The sequence below is a fragment of the Equus asinus genome, chromosome 21 (genome assembly GCF_041296235.1).
Source record: "Equus asinus isolate D_3611 breed Donkey chromosome 21, EquAss-T2T_v2, whole genome shotgun sequence".
In the NCBI taxonomy this organism is placed as follows: domain Eukaryota; kingdom Metazoa; phylum Chordata; class Mammalia; order Perissodactyla; family Equidae; genus Equus; species Equus asinus.
The window spans coordinates 34,678,022-34,695,842 of NC_091810.1; the positions used below are offsets into that span (position 1 = coordinate 34,678,022).

Genomic DNA, 17,821 nt, shown 5'->3' on the forward strand with positions numbered 1-17,821 from the left:
TCAGTGGTGCAGTTTGTCATGTGTGCAGTAGGGCTGGCCTGAGACCAGGCTCATTCAGCGCAAGTTCCCTTGCAGAGAAGTCCATACTGTTTGTTTCAGGCTTAAAATCAAGTCAGATCCTGTGCAGGCTAGAACACAACTACCACGTTGCCTAAGGGGTTATGAGCTCTCTGGCTTGGTGGCCTTTTCGCTTGTGGCTCTCCTCTGATTGGCAGTCATACTTGGGTTCAGCTCATGTCTATGCCTCTCTCTAGTTTTGTGGCCCTAAGCTAGTGACTTCAACCAAAACTTGACTTAAGAGAACTTACCTATAAGGTAGGGAATAGTAGTCATCCCTAGTACCTAAGTCAGAGTTCTAATGATGAACTTACCAAGTATGTGTAGAGTTGGTGCTGCATTGTAAAGAAATGGAGGGTGATGGGTAAGAACCTAGACTTCCCGGGCCACTGCCACTTAACAGGTGACCTTGGTGAAATCACTTAACGTCTCAGTGATTCAGTTTCCTCATTGGTACAAGGGAAATGTTCATGGGACCTGCCCCCTAGGAGTCTAAAGATGACCTCATACACGAAAAGCTCTTAGAGCTGTGCTTGGCATACACTATGCCCTCAATTAGTTGGCTTCTGCTGTTATTATTACTATTATTACCACCATCATCTGTGTTTTAGAATAAATCTCTAAAAAATAAAGAGTTCTTAAGCCAGCTGCCTTACTAGAAACAGGTTCCAGACCTTAGATTTTCTTGCTCTGATAAGATCTGAGGGTCTCTTTCTAGTAATAAGCACATTGATGGTACTATGAAAATTTATTAGTAGAGATTCAGACTGATGGAGAGTTTTCAGTATCCTTGTACCAACATGGGAAATGGATCACAGCGGGGTTGGAGAGAGAAAAGGTGAAGCAGAAACAATCTGATTTAGGGAGCAGTCAGATAAGAGACTGTTAAAGTAATTAATTGTCTATTTCAACACACAAACAAGGGCCCTTTAAGTGGCGAAAGGATTTGCCACGTGATACAGATCTGCTTTCTCTCCGACAGATGCTTCAGTCATGAAGCTATTGAAACAGGCATTCTGTGTCCCACGGCCCAGTAATTGCCAAGCTTCATCTCTAACTGGCTTTGGCACTGAAGAAAGCAAATGGGATAATTCAAGGCCTTTTCCTTTTTTTTTCCTATTCATTTCTATAAAAGATGGCATACAACCAGATTATTCTATTCAAGCAAATGCTGGCTGTATACTTGTATGAATACAGCTGTCGTTTCAGTGGCCTTGTCTTCAAACAGTAACAAGATGCTCTATGTAAGACATACTCTCTTAAGAAAAGGAGAATAAGATAACCCAGCTTGATCCCCTTGATTCTGCATCTCAGATAGAATTTCTTTCCAACTCATCACCCAGCAGAAAGCCTGATCACTGTGCTTTGGCTTTCTTAAGGATTTTTGGGCTCACTGCGCAAGTCTGATTTTGGATTCTCCTCCCAGATTTGGAAATACATGTCCATGTAAGGAGGCCAGATTGCAAAGCCTCTGGGGGCAGACCAGGCGAGCTGTGTTTTGGTTTGCGGGCTTCCCCTTCCGTTAAGAGATATGAACTATGGAAATACAGATTTAGAATGTTCGAGCGGGAAGGGAGCTTGGAAAACATCTCTGGTCTGTGGAAGATTTTCAAAAGATCTACATACAAAAGTATGTGTCTGTATGTATGTATTCCTGGAAAACGTGTCCGGAGCCGTCACCAGAATTCAAAGAAGTTGGAATCTCAAACAGATGAGCATCTCCAAGGCCAGCTCCCTTGTTGTTTCACAGATGAGGCATTGGAACAATTGCCCCACATTGTCCCAGGCCCCTCGGAACTCCACGTGCCTGCGTGAGTCTCGGCTCTGGGTCCAAACAGGTCGCACTTTGGCAGAGTTAGAGCTGTGGTTCACAGACCACCGTGTCACAGATGTTGAAAAACAACCAGGAGGGGATGTTCTTTCCTCCTCAAATCCTCTTTTGACTGTTTCAGTCCACGAGGAGCGCTCTCGTTGATGGTCTTGGGGCCCTTTTGTTCTGCACTGTGCATCTTGGCCTTGGTCGCTATTCCTTGTTAGTCTTGATTTCTGGGCTAGATGAGAGACAACCCCCTGAGTGTTTATTTCTAAACAATGGGTGTGAAAAATGGTTAGTTTTTGTGACCTCCCATGACTTCTCTCCCTTTAAGATCTTGCTTGTAAATTCTTTATCTTTTATTCAGCATTACAGTATAGTCTTACTATGGTCAACTCAAACTTGTTTTTTTAATTTCCCTTGTATGTATATCATTTCAAATTATATGTTTTTTTGGTGATTTTAAATAATTTAAATCTACGAGTTTAAATGATTTAAATGATTAATTTCTTCTTCTTGTTACAGGTACCTCAATAACAATGAGTTGACAGCCATACCATCCCTGGGTGCTGCTTCATCTCACATTGTCTCTCTCTTTCTGTAAGTGGTGCCATTTTGGGGATCCTCAGTGGTGGGGTGTGGCCGTGGTATTATCTTGCTGACATTGGGTGGCAGGAAAACTCGTGTTCCTCTGTTTGCTGGTGAAGAGCAGCCTTTCTTAATACAGCCCTAATCATCATGACAGATGCCTTGCTTGCTGTTTTGGGATTTGTAGAATTAAAACCTGGCGCTTTTTGCCTCATCTCCCATTTAGGGGGAAATTGGTCTTTTTAATGCCCAGAGGCGTATAGATTTAAATTTCTTAGTCCTAGTGGTTAGTTAAGCTGCAATTTGGGTGAATAAGCTGGAGTGAAAGGAAGCTGTTTCAATTATAAGACAGTAAGCTCATCTTTGTGCCAACAAATTTGACAACGTGACTCAGTTCACTTTTATGGCTTTAAAAAAGAAAATACCCCCAGGCCTCTGAAATCAACATAAAAGTAAGGAATTCGTTGTCATGATGAAGTGTTAGACAACACACTGGAAATGAAAAGGGTATAAAGGGACTTAAATGAAAAAGGAAGGAAGGAAGCCATGGGGGATATTAGGTTGGAGCTGTTAAGCACCCTTGCTGGAGAGTCAAGCACAGTGAGTAACCCCCAGGTCTTCCACCATCAGGGGGAGGTGCAACTCGCCCAGAGGTCTTTCCAGATAAAACAGTCGTGAATCCAGCAGTTTTCTCGACCAGATTTTATCAGTAGCTTCCTCAGGACAGCACCTTCCTCTTCACACTGAATTTCCTGTTTCCACTCCAGCTCTGCATATTTTGATTTGACGTTTATTTTGCTGGGGTTACAACTCCTTCGCTCACCTGTATGTATCTTTTCTTGACACTGAGGCTCAGCTGGCTGAGCAGAGGGACTACGCAGGAAGGTGCCATCCACACGATTGCTGCTGTCGCTTGCAGATCTCTGGTTTTTGTTGGCAACAGGCCTTTGTTCAAGAGGTGCTCCATCCTTGGGAAACACGGTCTCGGGCTTAACTCTTCTGAAGGCATTGTGGGGTTGGGCGAGCAGAGCTTTAGAATTGTGGCCCAGGTCCTTGTCCCAGACAGACAACTTCATCTCTCTGAACCTCATTTTCCTCATTTACGGAATGTGTTCTTCACCCGTTTTACACATGGGGAAAGTGGGGCTGAGGTTCGAGAGAAGTGGAATGTATATGAAGTTTCTGGCATCATGCATGACACATAGGTGTTTGACAAATGGTGGCCACTGCTTCTCTCTGGTGGCTAGTTGTCACATAGCCCCTTGGGCCTCGGCCTGATCTTATCTTTAGGGCCACAGGATTTGTGAGTCAGTCCTTGTTCCTGTGAAGTGCTGGAACGAAGGTTGTAGCCCTTTGTCCCAAGATGGACAGGCAGGGTCTGACTTTTTTTCCTATTGCTAGCCCACAGGCCTGTGTGTTCAGCATCTGGAAGGTGTCTAATTGCTGGATAAATTAAATGAGTTTCCTTTACCTGACACTAGTTAGGGATGTGATAATCCCTTGTATGTTCATAAAGCAAAGCACTTGAAGATGCTTTTAGCACCTTACTACTTAAGGTACAGTTCTTGGACCAGCAGTGTCATCTCAGTGCCGAGCTTGTTAGAAACGCAGAATCTCAGGCCTCATCCCAGCCCTGCTGGATCCGAAGCTGCTTTAACAAGGTCTCCTGGCCGTTTGCCCACTCATTCATGTTTGAGAAGCACTGCTTTCACTCCCCTTGCTCCTTGCTTGGTTGGGAAGCCAGGGCCACAGAGAACATCTTTGTGTTACTGGACAGGAAACCTAGGCTGCCTGAATTCCTGTAAGTTGCAAAATCGAGAGTTGGAATTGACACTGGACACAAATGCCCACGCCTTGCTCCTTTGTCTGCCCCCATCCACTGGGTGCAGGACTGTGGCAGGTGACTCTGAACCACTCACTGCCAGAGACGGGCAGGGCCCCCAGCTTGCCCCGAGGGCCTGTGGCCCTTTGAATCCCACCTTGCTTTGCTGACTAAAAATACATTTCTCTTCCTTGGCCCAAGTGCCCGGAGCAGTGGGGCTGGTTGGCCTTGTTCCTGCTATTCCATTAGACAGCGTTAAAATATGTAAAGCAGGGGGGAAAAAAAAAACACTGCCTCCTGGATTTGATTCAGTTTGGAAAATGCAGGTTAGCATTGGCAGCCACCTCTTTGGCCTGAAGCTGGTCTCCATCTGACTTGGTCAATGATTTCTCTGAAACTACAGAAACTGAAGGGTCTTTATCTTTCTTTCCTCTGAGGGGCCTGTGTTCCCTGATCCTAAACTGGCTGCCTGGATTTAGTGCCTGCAAAGTTAGGTTAGCAGCGTGACATCTGGGTAACAGGATTAGAGACAGTTTTGCTATCATTCTTCATGCCTTTCTGTATTTCCCAAGTGGACCCTGAAAAGGACACAGGAGAAAATAATAGAGCGGGCAGTGAGGAGTGTTAACCTTCCCACTCTGACCTGCGAAGACCAAGCACTTAGCATCTCCATCCATAGGATGGTCCAGTCGTTCAGGCTTCAGAGAGCATGTTTTGCTGAAGTGTCTGTGGCTTTGCAGAACCTTAGAGTTAAAAGGTGTCACATGTTCAACAAACATTTAGTAGGCACTTTCCATGCCCTTTTAGTTGGGGCCCAGAGGCCATCCCAGAGTGACCCCATGAGGATTCATTGCCATCCCATGTGGGAAGCCCCTGACACGTTGTCTGAAAATGTGGTAGGTCAGTTAGCTCCAAAAAATGTCCACATTAATAGTCCTTAGTCTCCAAATTCTTATTCCCTTCTCATCTCCCCTTTGTGGGCAGAAGGAAGATAAGAAAAATTGTCAGTAAAGGAAATAGATGACTGAGGCCATCTGAGTTAGAGGAGCCAGGACAACTCTCTTAGGACAAGTTTATAGGCAGGTGCCTCAGGGAAAAGGGTGGACCAGGCATATAGCCAACTCTGTCTCTGCTGCTGTTGGGACCTGGGACACATCACCTTTGTCTCATTTGATGAATGAAGGGGTGAAACAGATGGTAAAAGTACCCTCACAGCTTTCATATTCCTTCTGTGACCTTGAGACTGAGAGCAGGAGCAATATTGTCACAAAAGAACTACTTGCTTCACTGTCCCATACCACTCCTGCTGTATTCAATCTTAGCAGAAGTAGCGGGTTTGTGTTTTTCAGTTCAGACACCTGTAATTACAGACTTTTGCCTCTGGGTTTTGTTTGGTTCTGGAAGTCAGCTCTTCATCTCTGTGCTTGGTTTCCGGGCTCCTTGCTCACAGCACAGTGCTCTTATCCCCCAGACACCAGGGCCCTCCTTTGCTGGGGGTCACAGTTGGGAGGGGCTTGTGGAAAAAGGTCTGTTTCACACCTGGCTTTACCATCAGGGCTTCAAAACAGAGTTTTCCAGCATTTTGGGAATGAGAGTCATTCAGTAATGTTTCAGTTGGTTAATATTTTCTCATTAAAGGAATCTAATTCAATTAAAATCTTTGTCAAAAAGCAGATTTATTTGCATCACATTCTGAGGATAACGCCAAAGCCATTCGTCCTTAACAGAAAACCATTAAACTCAAAGCTTTTAATGGGATTGCATTGGAGTCAGGGAACTAATTTGATGAAAACAGTTCTCAGAAAAAGCAACAGACTTTTGTTCATTGGGGGCAAAATCTGCCGGTAGATTTTCATGTCTGAGATTTTTTTTTTTTTAATTTGAAGTCCAGGAAACTCAAGTTACGATTCCCACGGCAACAGTAATTTTGTGTGATGCATAAGTGACATTTCTGGTGAGGAAAAATTTCCGCTTTTCCCGTGGTGTTAGTGCACTTCTGTCATTGAGGAGATCGGTTACAGTGGAAACGGGTGGATTTTTTTCAGTCCTGGGAGTAAAAAAGCTTGCTGTGAAATCGACTTTAGTTTTAAAGGAGGGCAGCTCTTTGTCTGCCATTTATTGTCTGAAGTGTGATTCCCGTGTGGCCCTTGGCTTTATCCACGTCACTGCTTTTCCAGTCGGTGGTCTGTTTCAGACCCTCTCCCTCCCCCACGCCTTGTCATCCAGTCTCGCCTGCCTTTGGCCAAGTGGGAGAGCTGGGCAAAGAGGAGTTGCACACAATTACTTGTGGCTTTGTAATAGTGCTATTAAACTCTCTCAGGTTTATGTTGCATTTGAAAACACATTGAAATACCTTTTACTTCTAATCTTGAAAAAAAAATTTTTATTGAGATAAAATTAACATAAAACTCTCTGTTTTAAGAATTTTCACGTGTATAGTTCAGCAGCTTTTAGTACATTCTCAATGTTGTGCAACCATCACCACTAATTCCAGAACATTGTCATCACCCCCAAAAAAATCCCATACCCCTTAAGCAATCACATCTCCTACCCCCTTCTCTCTGGCCCTCTGGCAACCACTAATCTGAAAACTAATTGGTTTTTTTTGAGGATCAAATTTATCTCTCATGTTAGCAAGTGTACCTTGGAGACTTAGAATATGAATAATTTAAATAAAAATATCAAAGGCCGGTTTAACCACACGGTTATATATTTTGCTGTGACCTCTTAGCTGAAGAAAAACTGATTGAGTTAAAGGGATGGAATATTTAACATCTCTTTAATGTAACTTCCGGAGAATAAAACGTGGAAGGAATGAAACCTGGTGTCCTGTCTGTGACCCCACTGGGAACACGTTCAGTGGAAGGAGCTCTGGGTGAAGTGGAGGGAGCCCGAGGCTGTGAAGGATGGAGCCTCTTCTCTCTGCTGGGGAAGGAAAATCAATAGCAGTGCTTAACTCTCGGCGTGCCTAGCAAACCCTCTAGAAAGAAGAGGGGCCAGATCAATCTTCTTTACAGGCTTGTTAGTGTGAAGATCAATTCACGTGAAATGGTAATTAAAGAGCAGGCATGGAGGGGAGGCTGTGATGATCTGGCTGCTGCTGCTCAGGACTACAGAGAGGAATTAGAGCCCCTCCGAGGGCCCAGCTTGGACACTAGGGAGAGAGGGACCAGAACTCACCTTTGGAAAATTAGGCTGGGTCTCAGGACCTGAGTTAAGGCTGTTAATAATCGGGTGTAAAGCACAGGTGAAATTACGCTGAGTAATAAGTAGTTGGCTGACATTCCTATGTGGGGGTGGGTATTTTGGGGGTGTCGATGGCAGATTTATTCTCCCCCTAAGGAATTGGTCGTGGCCCCTGGCCTTTTGCCTCACTTAGCTGTCCTTAAAACTTTCTCCATATTCTGTCACCTGGAGGAAGGGCATCACTTGTAGACATACTAGAGAATTGATTTCAAATCTTCTTTTACACTAGACGTTTATCACTGTACATATGAAATAACAGTTTGTCTCAAAACATTGCGTGGTAACCTCAGACAGTGAGGCTCTTTGTGCATTGATACGTAGCTGGACCTGTGAGGACGGTAGGTCTGTATGCAAGGTGAGGTGGATGTAGCAATTCTCCCCGAGGTGAAGGATCATCGGTCCTTCCCTTGGAGGAATTTCGTAGACCATCCACGAAGCATCAGGTTAAGAGTGGACTTAGTCAAGCTTGACAGGGAGAAAATGTGGAAATGGGCCGATTTTTTTCCCCATTCTGCTTCCGAGAGGCCTCCTCCACTTCGGAGTCCGGTTTACCCTTGCTGGTGAAGGAAGGCCAGTTCGCTTGGGTGTCGGTGTAAAAGTAAACCCAAACTGGGCCGTTGGTATCTTATTTGCTCTGGGTCTTTTTATGCAGTCTTATCAAGAGTGTGGAATTAATAGTGACTGAAACACTTCAGGAAGAAACTGTGGACAAGTTGTGTTTAAAAAGCCCCACGTCGAGTTTTAAGTGAATGTCTTTTGTTCCTTGAGTCCAGTTAGGTTCCCAGGCTCCACAAGGAAGAGTATGGTCCTCGTCAGAAAACAGCACAGCAGGAGAATGTGTATAAAATGAGGGCTGCGGTTCCTCTTCTGTGTCTTCAGGGATGGGCTCACTTTCTTGCCTGGAATTTTGTTGGTGTGAATGGAATCTTTCTTCTGGATAGAACATCACTCCCGTTCCCCTGGGAGCTCATGGCTTCCCCATCACCTATGAGGTTCACCAACTGGACATCTGTCAGAATCACCTGGAAGGCTTGCTGAGACACAGATGGCTGGGCCCCAGCCCCAGTTTCTGATCCAGCAGGTCTGGGATGCCACGAAAGGATTTGCTTTGCTCACGAGTTCCCAGGTGATGCTCATGCTCCTGGTCTGGGGACCCCATCTTTGAGCCACACTGCCTGCCCTTACGTAGGGATGCAGGGAGCCCCAGTGCTCATATGTGGAGTCCTTACCAAGCTGCTTAGCTTTTGGAGGGCAGTAAATTGTTTAGACAAATTCCCTATGTCACTGGTGTGGCAACAGGCATTTGGGACAGTGGGGCTCAAAAGCCCTGATAAGGCATTTATTTCTGAGGAAAGGGGAGGAGCACTGGGCACGGAGTGAGCACGGGCTGGACAGATCTACCTGTGGCTGCGGGTTTGAGGCCTGCGGCTGTTATAAATTTGTCTCTGCCTAATTTGCTATTTACTGGTGATCAGTCCTTCCCCAGTTACTACAGAGGCAGAGAGTGCCTAGCCAACAGCCCAGCCTGCAGGAGACCTGTTATGCTCTCAACGTGCGGTGTTACCGGCTCCACTTCAGCCCGGCCTCCCTGGGCAGGTGGAGCACCACGTGCCTTCCTGTTGATTACCAGTCACTATTATCAGATAAATCTTTGCCCTCCTAAGACTTGAATGGTACCGCTTTGTTCCAGGTGGAAGTTAAAGGAGTGTCTGAAAGTTAGGCAGTCTTCCCCTGCCCTCATGGGGAGTAAAAACTCAGGGCCCACACCTGCCCTCCACCTGCATTGTTCATGACCCGCTTACTCCCCTCCTGTTTTCCCGGCCTTCTGCCGCTGGTCGTCAGCGGACAAAAGAGATGAAAGGAAAGTGGAGGAAGCCTAGAGTGGTTCGTGATGGAGACCAGGGGCTCACGTACAAGGGCCTTGTGAATTACATCACCATGTGCCCCACATGAAGCCCAGTATGAACAAGCATGCCCCATGGACTAGAGCTCCTGCCCTCAAGGAGCTGGCAGTCTAGCTGCTGAGAAAGATGGGTACACAGACACTTGTAATACAGGCAGGGCTCGGGAGCGTCTAAGGGGCTCCTCACTGCTGTCACTGATGGGGTGCAAGACAGGGAAGGTTCCCAGGCAAGGTGACACTATAGCCGAGGCTCACCCTTCTGTGGACCTCCTTTCTCTCCCCCTACAAGTGAGCGTAAGTTACAGACATCAGATGGTGCACGCTGCTTGCTCGGCCACCACTGTGGGTACTGGGAGGAGTACCAATGGGACAGGGCTAGTTCCATTTTAAGGCCTATTGGTCCCCCTCCCCATGTTTTTCCTTTGTTGCTGGGCAGGCTGAATGAAGAGCTGCAAGCTTGTGTGGGGAGGCAGAGCAGGACCCCCGGTTCTTAGAACCACAGCCTCATCAGATGCTGGATGCCACCAATGAGCCTCAAAATAGGAAATTAAACACCCAATTTACAAAGAAAGCAGCTCTCTGTGCCGGAAACTTCCCAGGGGTTCTGTAATGCAGACGGCCTGTTGCCCGGAGTCTGAGGGAGCCCTTCACAGGGAACGGGGCCGCCGTGGCCTCCGCCGCGAGGCTGCCAAATTACCCACAGTCATGACTTGTCATCTTCCTTCTCTTTTCTTTCCTTTTTTTCTCTTTCTTTGAGAGTGGGGGTGGTGAGGCAGCCAGATGAGCCGCACATCTGCAAGTCATTTGCTGAGAAAGTGACGTGAACACCAGCTGTGGGGTCTGGGGAGCTGAGGAAGGGGAGAGCCGGCGGAGTAGGAACTTGGTCAGGGAGGTCACTGCCTTTTTTGGGAACTCGGTAGCTTGCGTTCTGTTGCTGGGAGTTGGCTTTTGTTGTGTGCTTGGCTCCCCCCCTCATTTTTTCTGATGACCATGTCAGCTTTAAATATAGTCTGAGATCCAGTGGGAATAGGGAGCTAGGGAAGCAGGGATGCTCTTGGAGGAGGTGCCTCCCCTCCAGCAGTGGGTGCCCAACACCCTCCAGGGCTGCGTGAGCTGGAGCTGGGGAGCGGAGCGGCCCTCTGGGTTGCACAATCTTCCGTGTGAAAGGAGCTGGCCCCTGCCCATATCAACAGCCTCCTTCCAACTGGGACCATTTCCTCCTCCTCCTCCTCCCCCTGCCCCTCGCCCACTTCCTGCAGGTGGCTTCTGTAATCCACTTACCACGGGGGAAGGCTCATGAGCGTGTGCACCTAATCCGAAAATGGCTGGCTTGACTTTGACCTGCGTGGTGACCTTGCAGAGAAGGCAGGGCCTATTGTGTCAGCTCGCACCTGGGAGCCATTTTCAGCTTTTATAGCCCAAGTGGAGGAAATGTGTTTGCATTTATGCCGGGCCTTCCTTTCATAAGGCCTGTCATTGTTGGGCGATACGGAGGGGAATATTACATTCACCCTGCTGGTTCAAAGGCGGGGGGTTTTAAAGGTAGAATAGTTTACTCACTGTGGTAAGTTGAGTCATATGAAACTGCCATTTTTTTGTAGTTCAAATGTGGTCAAAACATAGGCCATCTCATTTGGTTGAGCCTTCGGAGATGAAAAATTGTGATGGTCAGTGTACGTGGCACAGTACTGTTGGCTGGCGTTGCTCTACCTGCCTTCCCAGGCTTCATCTCATTGTATGGCCTCTGCAGTCCTAGGAGACACAGGATCTGTTGTTAAGCACATTTTACAGATGAGGACCTGAGGCACAGAGAGGGCAAGAAACTTGCCAGAGGTCACATAGGAATTGGCAAAGGTGGGTCTTGATCTTATTTCTCTCCACATCTGGGGTTTGTGCTCACTGTGTACGTGGAAATATGTGCTCTGGGAGCGTCTTGTTATTTCAAGTGCTGACATATCAAATTGTGTTAGGAGGGGGAAGCCTCGGGACCATGGCCAAAGAGCTCCGTTGTTGCTCTGGGGTGGGGCTGGGAGGCTCCTTGCTAGACAAAGGCACCTCCTCCAGTTGAGGGCATGCCTCTGCAGCGTTGCCCTCAGGTGAACTGACTTTGGGCAGCCCTTGCTGTGGCGCAGACGAACAGGAAGTGCATCTGCCCTGAAGATCAGGCTGACCCTCCCCTCGCCTCTGAGCTGGTGATGGTCGTCCGGCTTTTAAGGGCACGTGAGGAAAACTCGTCCTGCCGTCAGGTCTCTGCAGAGCCCAGACTTGTTGCTCACTTGTGCCAGCGGCTTCCCGCAGGCGGCTATCTGCCCTCGAAGACATGGCTTCAAGGCGGATTCCTCCACAGTTTCCTCACTTCCTGGATGCCTTTCCAACCCAGACAGCTGGGAAAAAGGTGCCAGTTTGTGCTTCTTTCTTCCCAGCTCCTTCAACCAGGAGATGAAAATGTGCTTCGAAGGAGGGCAGGGCTGTAGGGCACACCCACATGGCACTCATGGGGGGTCCTCTCTAGGGGCCACTGGTCTGTGCTCGGCTGTGTGGTTGTAGAGTCTCTGGGGCCTAAGAAATAGTTTAGGGGCTGGCCCGGTAGCGCAGCGGTTAAGTTCGCACGTTCTGCTTCTCGGCGGCACGGGGTTCACGGGTTTGGATCCCGGGTGCGGACATGGCACCGCTTGGCAAGCCATGCTGTGGTAGGCGTCCCACATATAAAGTGGAGGGAGATGGGCATGGATGTTAGCTCAGGGCCAGTCTTGCTCTGCAAAAAGAGGAGGATTGGCAGTAGTTAGCTCAGGGCTAATCTTCCTCAAAAAAAAAAAAAAAAAAAGTTTGTCCTTGAGGAGGGATGTGGGGAGGGCTGCTAGGAAATTTTGTGCAGACCGAGTAGCTGTAGGAAAAAAGTGGATACACGTGGGTCTTTTCTCCTGACATCGGTTCCTGCATCATAGGGCCTTGGAGAGAAGGGGCAGTTCTGCACAGGGGTGAAGAGAAGGCTCTGGGCCAGGTGGATCTGGGTTTGAGTCCTGCCCTCATGGCCCACGCTGTGTTCTCCTGGGCCTCAGTTTGCTCACTTGCACCATGAGTTTGCCGACACAGCGGGCTGTGAGGCTTCACTGAATGCCACACATCCTCAGTGCAGTGTCCCGAGTCTAGTGAACTCACACCGACTGGGAGACACTACTTTATCACTGAGCACTTTCTGTTCAGCACCCTCTGGGGCTGGGGGTGGAGCTGGCCCTGATTCGCTGCTGTGTCGACAGGGGGTTAGGTGTTCTCCATGCTGGACCATGAGGCCTGGCCTCGGAGAGGGGGCAGAGGCTGTTTACATCTCCTAAAAACAGATCTCACTCGCAGGTACCCCGTAGGGCTCACCTGGTGAACCAGTTGAAGTTTGCAGATAATCTCTGTGTGCGCACGCACGTGCGTGTGCGTGGTCCTCAGCTTCTTCGGTGTTGGTCCCTGTTTTGGGGGCCGCTGAGAGCGGTAGTAGGGTTGGTTGCCCTCCTCTCCTCTCGGTGCCCGTTCCTCTACGTGGGTGGGTGCGGCACAGCACTCAGGAAGATTTAAGCAGCGCCTCTCCTCGGCTGCACAGTAGAGTGACCTGGGGAGCTTTGTAAAAGCTGGAGCTGGATGCCAGGCCACATCCCAGGCCGATTAAATCCAAACCTCGGGCTGGGGGCCTTTGGGGAGGCCCACTGGGCACAGGCTCTGGTGTTTCTTTAAAAGCTCTCCAGTTCATTTCAACGTGCAGTCAGAAGTTTTGATGAGCCACAAACTGGATAATTGCCGGTGAGAGGTGTTGTCCCCTCTTCTCTCCTTCCCTCACATACCTGTCACTTCAAATACCCAGTCTCCCTGCCTTGCTGCCCTCTGCTCCTTCTTTTTTCTTTTTCTTTGTCTCTCCAGGTAGACGGGAAATAAATACTGGCTGACCTTCAGTTTAGCGCTTATGATTCTGGGGGGTCCCTGTTAGAGGGTTAGGGGCCTGCTTCAGCACTGATGTAGTTGGAGGATCCTGTGACATTAGCCCCTTACAACAACCGGGAGACTGCTTTTGCCCTGTGTATGAGGCAGGGTTTGGTCTGATTAGACACGACCCCCTCATTTGGTGATCACACAACTTGACCATGGATTTGCCACCTAATCTGGGTCATTTCTTTTCCCTGAAAGCCACCCACCCATCTCTCGCTTGCATTCTACCGGTAAACCAGAGAAGTTCCATTATGACGGTGGGAAAAAAAAATACCCTCTTTTTAGTAAAACTTACTTTAGGCTCTTTAAAAACCTTTTTCTTTAAAATTCCAAAAGTAAGACTTAGCTCTTCTTTAAAAAAACGAAAATAATATATACATATATGCTATAGAAAGTGAAGGTTTCCTCTGATGCCATTCAAAAGCTGTGTTGTAACATAGCAAAGTTCTCGTGCTAACATTGAGTCTGGGTAATTATGCGATGGGATTTTGCGAGGGTTGTGTTTGGAATTGGACCCTTTAATAAGTCGCAAAGAGTAACTAGAATGTTGGATATGAGAAAAAAAATCCCCTTGGACTTTTTGAGAATGTGACATTTTCTCCAAATTAAATGTATTCTTTTTTTGTATTTGGAGAAACAGTGGTTATCAGCATGCGTAGTGAAGTTTTTCTGCCTGGTAGTTGTTTGGTTTTGGGAACCAGGGCGAGAACCAGCTGTTCCAGGGGCGCCCCCTTCTCCCAGCCTTGCCCACGGCAGTGATAAACCCCTCAGCACCTGGGGCTCCGTAGGGGCCAGGCTGGCCCCTGCCCCTCTCCCTCATTCTCTAGGCTGTGATAACAAGAGCCCTGATTGGGTGACTCTCCAGCTATTGTGTGGTTCCAAGTAAGAGTCTAATGCCTGTCTTCACTTTCCCCCATTCGCCTAGAAAGAGCTCTAGCTCCTGAGAGACTCAGTAAATCGTTCAGGGAAATGAGTTCAGGAAACAAAGAGCTGCTGTGCATCGCAGACATCGTCCGATCAGTCTCCTGGGCGAGGCCCGGGTTCATCCTCTCCCTGCCTTGGTGGCCTGCTGAGTCACCTCTGGGAAGAGAAGGCCCGTTGGTGAGGACCCCGCCTGCCTCTCATATGGTGGCTCCTTTTTGGGCATTTTAGCAGAGAACCGTGGTCCATTCCTTGCCCACCTCCAGCTGGGTGTTGGAGTGTTAAGTGACTTCTCTGCTAGTAGGAGAAGCCCTCCTCACTGTCGTCTTGTCAGGACATCACCCAACAAGGCGCATCCTACCTGTTGCCTCCAGCATGCAAGTCAGCCTGCAGTGAGGTGGGTGCTGGTCCCCTGGGAACAGGGAGGGAGCATCCCTTCCTTGAGTGCACGTGGCCTCCACCTCATCAGCACCAGTAGTGTTCAGAGAGGAACAGTGTCCTGCCACTCACTTTCCAGCCCTGACTCTGCCAGAGACCCCTCTGTAGGATCTTTCACAAGTCACCTCTACTCTTCGAGCTTCTGTTCCCTCATCTGTCAGGAAAGGGGCTGGTTCCCTATCAGCCACACTTAGCCAGGGTCAGGAATACACATGGCTACTTCCTCTCCTGTAGACCTGGGGCAGGGCCTGGGGTGTGTGTTCTTTGGAACAAACATCTATCTCAAGTTGAGAACTGGTGTTGTGCGTGACCCACTCTCTGTGGGAGGCTCAGATGCGTGTGAGTTCTGTCTAGTGGGCCCGCTGAGCACCCGTGCTGAAAAGACTGCTTAAATGGTGCAGCGGTTAGCATCCTAGCCAGCTCTCCTTGTCCACTGCCAAACCTGAGATACGTACCTCATCTCTACATGGGGGTCCTCACGGCCCTGGCTCCAAAGGCGTCCAGACTTGGCTCTTCTTTTCCTCCCCTTTTTCCATCCCCATGTGACCCCCAGAAGGCTCTAACCTCATCACTGCCATCCACTGAGGTGCCTGCCTCGTGGTTGCCCCACCGTATTTGGTGAAGAAATGAATGAAGGACCCTTTTGTGGCTTCCCCATGACCTACAAGATCACGTCTCAGATCTTTCAGAGTTGGCCCCTGGTTCCATTTCTTCCCGGTCTCTCTCTGCTTCCTACCTCGAACTTGACACTAAACTGCACATGATGACAGCCCACCCAGACCATCGCTCTGGATTCCACACCTTGTTCATGTTGTCGCCTTGGTCTGCAGTGGCGGTCCGTCTCCTGACATCCTCCCCCACAACATTGTGTCCCCATTGTCAGTGCTCCCATCACATCTGTGTCTCTGTCTTCTCAACTGGAGTCGGCACTTTTTGAGCATTGAGGAACAGAGTAAGGGGGACACCATACGGCAGTCAAATTTACCTTTTCCTTACAGCAGCTGCACATAATAGGCATGCCATACGTGTCTGAATGAATAGATAAATGAAGGACCCAAGGAATGGGTCAGTCCAAGAATAAGCGATTGTGGAGTATAGGGCAGATATTGGGCAGTTTGAGATATCTGTTGTCAAGGTGAAGGGACAAATTTAGGACAAGTAATAACAAAAATGGTCTATGGGGGCTCCTAGAGAGCATGGTTCTTGTCAGCCAAGAGACAAGACCCCCCTTTCCTTGATTTCTTGAAAAGCTGGGCAGAGTGTTACAGGAGAGAAAGTCATGATAGAAACCACCCCATGGGAGGCATCACGGCTTAGGGTAGGCATGCGGGCCCTGGGGTCCCATCATCCGGGTCGGAATCCTCTTCCTCCCGCTTCCTAGCAGCAGCTTTCCGAACCTGGGTTGGCTTGGCTGTGAAATTGCTCTTGTCCTGGCCTGGGTGTTCCAGGAGAAGGGCTTGCCTGGTCACTGCTCCCCTGTGAGGGGCAGCCAGTGTTTGGGGAAGCGCTTTCTCCGAAGTGAAGATGGAGAATCCTTGCAGATCCCTCCGTGCGTCCAGCCCACCCTGGCTACTTTCTGTAGTTGGAAAGTTCAGAAAACTCAGAGTTAAAGGTAAGCAGCCTTCTTTGCTACGGGACATGTCAGAGCCTTTAATCATGAGGAGGTGAAGTGTGGTGCTTCCCTCATAAAATGAGCCCCCGGGAACAGTTCTTCTGTGAGATATTAGCAATTGCTTCATGAAGAAAAGGTCTTGTGGTCCTATAAGTTTAGCGAACGCAGAATCAAGCAGAATGGGAAGGTGTCTTTACTGGAGCCCCCATCAACACATTTCTTTTGCTGAACTGCTTTGGGATCTGCTAGGGCCGGTGGAGGAACCATGCAGCCATTCCAGAACCCTTCACATGGGACTCCTCCCTAGGCTGATGCTCCAGGGATGACTCTGGGAATCTCACATCTGGCAGTGCAGGCCTCACCTGTGTCTGCCACCTGCTTGGCCAGGTTGTACTGAGACTCAGCCAGAGGACATGGAACCAAGCGACAGCTCCTGATACGGCAGGCAGGGGCCACTGGTGTTCTGTCAGCTTTATCAGCAACCCCTTTCTCGCTAGGAGTCCAAACCCCTGTCCTTTCCTAAACGGTGGAAAGTGATGAAGCAGTTCCTGCATGTCCCTAGATTTCAGAATCGCACAGAGCCCAGCAGTATTTGGTGCTTGGCTCTTAGAACTGAGTCATACTGGGTAAGTTCCTGCTGGTTTGAAGGAAAAGCTGGGGACTAAATGAGGTAGCAGGTCGGCTGTCAGATTCCAGGTCAATTCCACCAGGGCCTCGATCTTCTTCCACTGTGAATGTGCTACCATTTTGTTGGCTTGTTTTTATAAACTTTTAATTTTGAGATAATTGTAGATTCACGTGCAGTTGTAAAAAGTAATGTAGAAAAATCCTCTTATACCCTCAACCCAGTTTCCTCTAATAATAACATCTTGCAAGACTTTTTGTAACCAGGACATTGACGTTGATACAGTATAGGTACAGAACATTTCCATCCCCACAGGGGATCCCTCATGTTGCTTTCTGTAGCCACGCTTCTTCCATTCTTGCCCTCACACCCTTGGCAATCTCTAATATGTTCTCCATGTATGTACTTTTTCAATTAAAGAATGTTACATAAAGGGGTCATGCAGCGTGTAACCTTTGGGGATTGGCTTTTTTTCAGTCAGCATAATTCTCTGGAGATTCATCTCAGTTGTTGCATGTATCAATAATGCATTCCTTTTCATTGCAGAATAGTATTCCATGACATGGATGTCCCATGCTCTGTTTAACCGTTCACCTGCTGAAGGACATCTGGGGTGTTTCTAGATTTTGGCTGTTATGAATCAAGCTGCTAGGAGCATTCATGTATGGGTTTTTGTGTGAACATAAATGTTCATTTCTCTGGGATAAATGCCCTAGAGTATAATTATTACGTCGTATGGTAGTTGTGTGTTTTAGCTGTTAAAGAAACTCCTGTGCTGGTCCAGAGTGGCTGTGCCATCTTACATTCCAACCAGCGATGTTGTATGA

General features: G+C 48.3%; 1 protein-coding gene across 2 annotated transcripts in view; it reads left to right on the top strand.

The window, feature by feature from the left end:
* The window catches only part of LRIG1 (leucine rich repeats and immunoglobulin like domains 1), a 114,502-nt gene that overhangs the window by 43,906 nt on the left and 52,775 nt on the right, over positions 1 to 17,821 (top strand). For both annotated transcript variants that reach the window (XM_014859317.3, XM_044755211.2), the window contains exon 3: positions 2,396 to 2,470. In XM_014859317.3, the coding sequence (XP_014714803.3) occupies positions 2,396 to 2,470 (75 nt within the window). The remainder of the gene's footprint in view (positions 1 to 2,395; positions 2,471 to 17,821) is intronic.